The sequence below is a fragment of the Octopus bimaculoides genome, chromosome 12, assembly GCF_001194135.2.
Source record: "Octopus bimaculoides isolate UCB-OBI-ISO-001 chromosome 12, ASM119413v2, whole genome shotgun sequence".
Lineage (NCBI taxonomy): Eukaryota > Metazoa > Mollusca > Cephalopoda > Octopoda > Octopodidae > Octopus > Octopus bimaculoides.
Window position 1 is genome coordinate 56090588 of NC_068992.1, and position 4831 is coordinate 56095418.

Sequence of the window (4831 nt, forward strand, 5' to 3'; positions counted from 1 at the left end):
TGAGGAGGCAGGCATGGCTATGTTGTTGAGAAGCTTCCTTCTCAACTACATGGCTTTGGGTTCAGTTCTGCTGCATGGAAGCTTGGACAAATTTCATTTACTATAGCCCCAGGCCAACCAAAGCCTTGAGTGGATTTGGTAGATAGGAACTGTGTGGAAGACCATCATTTAACGTACATCACTTCTAAGCATAAAATGAAAGGTGTGTACACATGTGCATGCATGTGCAGTGTTGTCTGTCTTAACGTTGTGATCGTTGAAAACAAATGTGGGACTGAACCGAAAAACCATCTGGTTAGAAAGCAAGTTACTTAACCACACAGCTGGAACAAATACCACTAGGAACTTTATTTGATGCTCTAATGACTAGCAATTCACTGCCTTATAATTTAACCATTTCTACTCAGTCATACAAGTCTAAACATAGGAGCAGCAATGAAGCATACATCTACATGTAGTCTGTCATGACAAAGTCAAGAAAGAGCAGCATAGAATATTTATCTTCAGTGTGTATCAAGAGGAAATGTTGAACTCGCTATCACAAGCTCACCAAAACACTCCTCAAATTTACAACGCTACACCTGTTTACTGCAAAGAAACTGCTTGTATATCACAGTAACTATCTATAGACAAACCAGTACTTCCCAGTGGCCTAGCCTGCCAAGATCTGAATGTTTGGCCATTACCTTAAACATGTCCAATTTTGATGTCTTGCTTTACTTTGTTAAATGAACAAGAAAATTTGGAAAAAGGGGCTTACTTTTTGACATATCTGTTTTGTTAGAAGACTTATTATCTTCTGTTGACTCCCAACCAATGACATGCGTGTTAGTCAGTTGGTCTGCAAATGATGTAATGCAAGTCACATCGACAGTCTTCATTCTCTCGTCTACTATCTTTGTCAGGTCTAGATAAGCCTCGTCTATACTGGCTCTCTCCACACACTGGCAGAATTGACAGAAAACATCAATGACCTCAGCTCCAGCTTCCCTGTACCTAAATGAGATGGAAGGGAAAAAATATTAAAAGAAACAAAGAAAATACAAATATAACAGGGCTCTTGAGCATTGTTATTTAACATCCATTTTTCCATGCTTGCATGGGTCAGACGGAATTTGTAGAGGAAGATTTTTTACAGCTGGATGCCTTCCCTGGCACCAAACCTCACCTCTCATTTTCAAATTGATAAAATAAGTACCAGTTGAGCATTGGCGTCAATATTATCAACTAACCTCTTCCCCACAAAATTTCAGGCCTTGTGCCCATTGTAGGAAGTATTATTTAATATCATTATTATTAAAAGGGCAGCAAGCTGACAGAACCATTAACATGCCTGGCAAAATGCTTAGCAGCATTTTGTCGAGTTCTATGTTCTGAGTTCAAATACCACGAAGATAGACTTTGGCTCTCATTCTTTTGGGGTTGATAAATTAAGTACTGAGTTCCTTTCGAGCGTTGGGCCTGATGGAGGCAAAGTGACTGAGTTCCTTTCGAGCATTGGTTAGCGTTAGGAAGGGTATCCAGGTGTAGAAAACCATGCCAAATCAGACTGGAGTCTGGCGCAGCCTTCCAGTGTGCCAGCATGGACAACGGACATTAAATGATGATGAAACACTCGGGTTGACGTAATCGACTAGTGCTCAACCCTGAAATTTCAGGCCCTGTGCCTTTAGTAGAAAGGATTATTATTATTATTATTATTATTTAAAAGATGGTGTAAGGTGGCGAGCTGGCAGAGTTGTTAGCACACCATGTGAAATGCTTAGTAGTATTTTGTCTGTTACTATGTTCTGAGTCGATTATATTGACCCCAGTGAATAACTGGTACTTAATTTATCGACCCTGAAAGAATGAAAGGCAAAGTATTAATTGAAAACTGGAGGCAGTGTAATTGGCTAGTTCCTCTCTCAAAATTGCCAGAACAGACAATGGAGCCTGGTGAAGCACCTGGCCTTACCAGCTCCAGTCAAATTGTCCATCCCATACCAGCGTGGAAAACGGATGTTAAATGTAACGAATGATGTGTATTTGACCAATCCCAGAAAAATAAGTCACTAATTTGTATCAAATAAATCCAGTAGCTTCTAGAAATGAGCAACTAATTTGCACTTTCTGCCAACCAAATCCACTAACAAGGCTTTAGTCAACTCGAGAATATTGTACAAGACATTTGCTCAAGGTGCTGTGACATAGGGCTGAAACCAAGACCACATGGTCAGGAGAGCATCAGAACTAATATGTCTGCTCAAGGGTTTGCAGCCAAACATATGCACAATAATGCAAATATGTAAACTTTCAGAGCCAACTCAACCGCACAGTGTCTTCTATGACATCACCATTTAATGCCACAACACACAAGTGGAGTTTGGACAGCTCCATGTCAAACTGCCCTACGCAAGCCAGCATGGAAAGCAAACTTTAAATGATGAAAATCATGATCTCCATGCTGGCAGGAGTCAGATATTCTTGGAAATACATGGTTTCAGAAAAGAGAGCCTTGATCAAGTAAACCAATGGCCAAAGGTGTTCTGGTGTCATGACCATCTTATCTTTAGAGCGTTAGGCTCACAACCACGAGGTAGTGAGTTCAATTTCCAGACCAGGCTGTGAGTTGTGTTCTTAAGCAAGACACTTTATTCCACATTGCTCCAGTTCACTCAGCTGAAGAAATAAGTTGCAACGTCACTTGTGCTAAGCTGTATCGGCCCCTTTGCTTCTCCCTTGGATAACATCGGTGGTGTGGAGAAGGGAGGCTGGCATGCAAGGGTGAATGCTGGTCTTCCACAAACAACCATGCCAGACTTGTGCCTCGGAGGGTAACCTTCTAGGTGCAATCCCATAGTCATTCATGAATGTCTTAAGATGGTAGTATTTGAGGAGATTTAGTTATTTCTAGCAGGTCAGGTGACCACCATGTTGGTCCTCATTAACAAAATGGCCATGAAAAAAGTTAAAGATCTCTTATGCTTCGACAGTTATAGTAATGTTAGTAATAGACTTACTTAGTAAGGTCTGCTTTCCCTCTTAATTCTGGAATTCGTGGTAGCAGAATGTCTGGACACTTGGCTTTGGCATCTTCAGCTGTCATGCCTCGTTTAACACCAAATGCTCGGGCTTCATAGCTGACAGCAATGATTCTGTTGAAAAATAAATATATTTAGATTACACTTATGTATTTTATTTTGTAAGATTCCTGATGTGAAATCGTGTGTTGAAATATTATTATACTTGGGGGTGATCATATTTTCCCAATTAAACACATGCACTATACTGCATGAGTTTAATTAGCAAAATATAGCTGTCTCCAAGCATAATAGATTTGACGAGCTGGCAGAATCGTTAGTGCGCTGGGCAAAATGCTTAGCAGTATTTCGTCTGCCGTTACATTCTGAGTTCAAATTCCGCCAATGTCGACTTTGCCTTTCATCCTTTCAGGGGTCGATAAATTCAATACCAGTTACGCACTGGGGTCAATGTAATCGACTTAATTCCTTGTGGGCAATAAAGAAATAAGAATCGTTAGCATGCTGAGCAAGATGCTTTGCAGCATTTGGTCCAAGGTCAGCTTTGCCTCTCATCCTTTCGGGGTCAATGAAATCAGTACCAGTTATATACTGGTACTGATGTAATCAACTATCCCTCCAAAATTTCAGGTTTTGTGCCTTTAACAGAAAGGAACATTTTGCCGAACCGCTAAGTTACGGGGACGTAAACACACCAGCATCGGTTGTCAAGTGATGTTGGGGGGACAAACACATTATATATATATAAATATATACGACAGGCTTCTTTTAGTTTCCGTCTACCAAATCCACTCACAAGGCTTTGGTCGGCCCGAGGCCATAGTAGAAGACACCTGTTCAAGGTTCCACTCAGTGGGACTGAACCCAGAACCTGCGCCTATACATTTTTTTTTCAATTTCCATGTAAAAAATATTTTTATTATCCATTTTGAATCTTTTTATAAGGAGGAATAAGTACACAAATTATTTTAGATCAGTTATGAAGTTACTGATAGAAATGCTAGCTACTGTTAGTTAATGATAGAAAACAGGAATAACATCATGAATGAAGTATTTCAGGCTGGAAATGAGTGGCAGATACTTCAGAGTACAGTAAATGTATATTTTCGTTCAAATATATATTTACTAGACATTTCTGAACGAAAATATGCAGGATAATATGTTAAGAAGTTAATTTAAAAAACGTGAATAAATAAGCATTACATTTGACAGACTCACCTGAATGCTAAAGGATTAAAGCAATGAAACGACAAAATTGCTAGAGTACCGGGGGGAAAATAAAAATGCTTCCTATGATATTTCTTCTGAATCTTTACATAGAGTTGAAATCCCACCAAGACTAAAACAATGAAAAATTAAATGGCATAACTACAGAGTTGTACCCCCTCCCCCACCGAATTTTCAGAAAAATGAATATATTTTAATGAAATTTTCTATGCATATATTATTTATTAGGTAGATTCCGAATATACAAAAATGTTCAGTGAAAGTGTTTTGGGATGGGGGTGGGGGACAATTTTCGGAAATTCCACCAGAGTCCACTTAAATTCCTCTTAACTTCCAGGAAAATGAATATTTTTTCGTGAAATTTTCTACAAATATACCTTGATGTATGTACATTTCGAGCATGTAGGAATTTTGAAGGAAACAATTGCAGGTTATTTTTGAGAAGTGTTCCCCACTCGGTGGTGTCTCGGAGCAAGTCGTCCATATTTGTTTCATTTTTCTCTATTATGTGCGTATCGGGGTTAGGGTTAGGGTTAGGGTTAGGTAACTCTGTAGTTATGCCAAATAAATAAATAGAAATG

The 4831-nt window shown here is 39.2% G+C and overlaps 1 protein-coding gene across 1 annotated transcript in view; it reads right to left on the minus strand.

Annotated features, from left to right (window-relative positions):
• The window catches only part of LOC106884393 (DNA polymerase eta), a 13380-nt gene that overhangs the window by 8193 nt on the left and 356 nt on the right, over positions 1 to 4831 (minus strand). Inside the window, exons 2-3 of the mRNA XM_014935748.2 lie at positions 3003 to 3137; positions 761 to 996 (exon numbers count right to left, since the gene is read on the minus strand). Coding sequence (XP_014791234.2) covers positions 761 to 996; positions 3003 to 3137 — 371 coding nt within the window. The remainder of the gene's footprint in view (positions 1 to 760; positions 997 to 3002; positions 3138 to 4831) is intronic.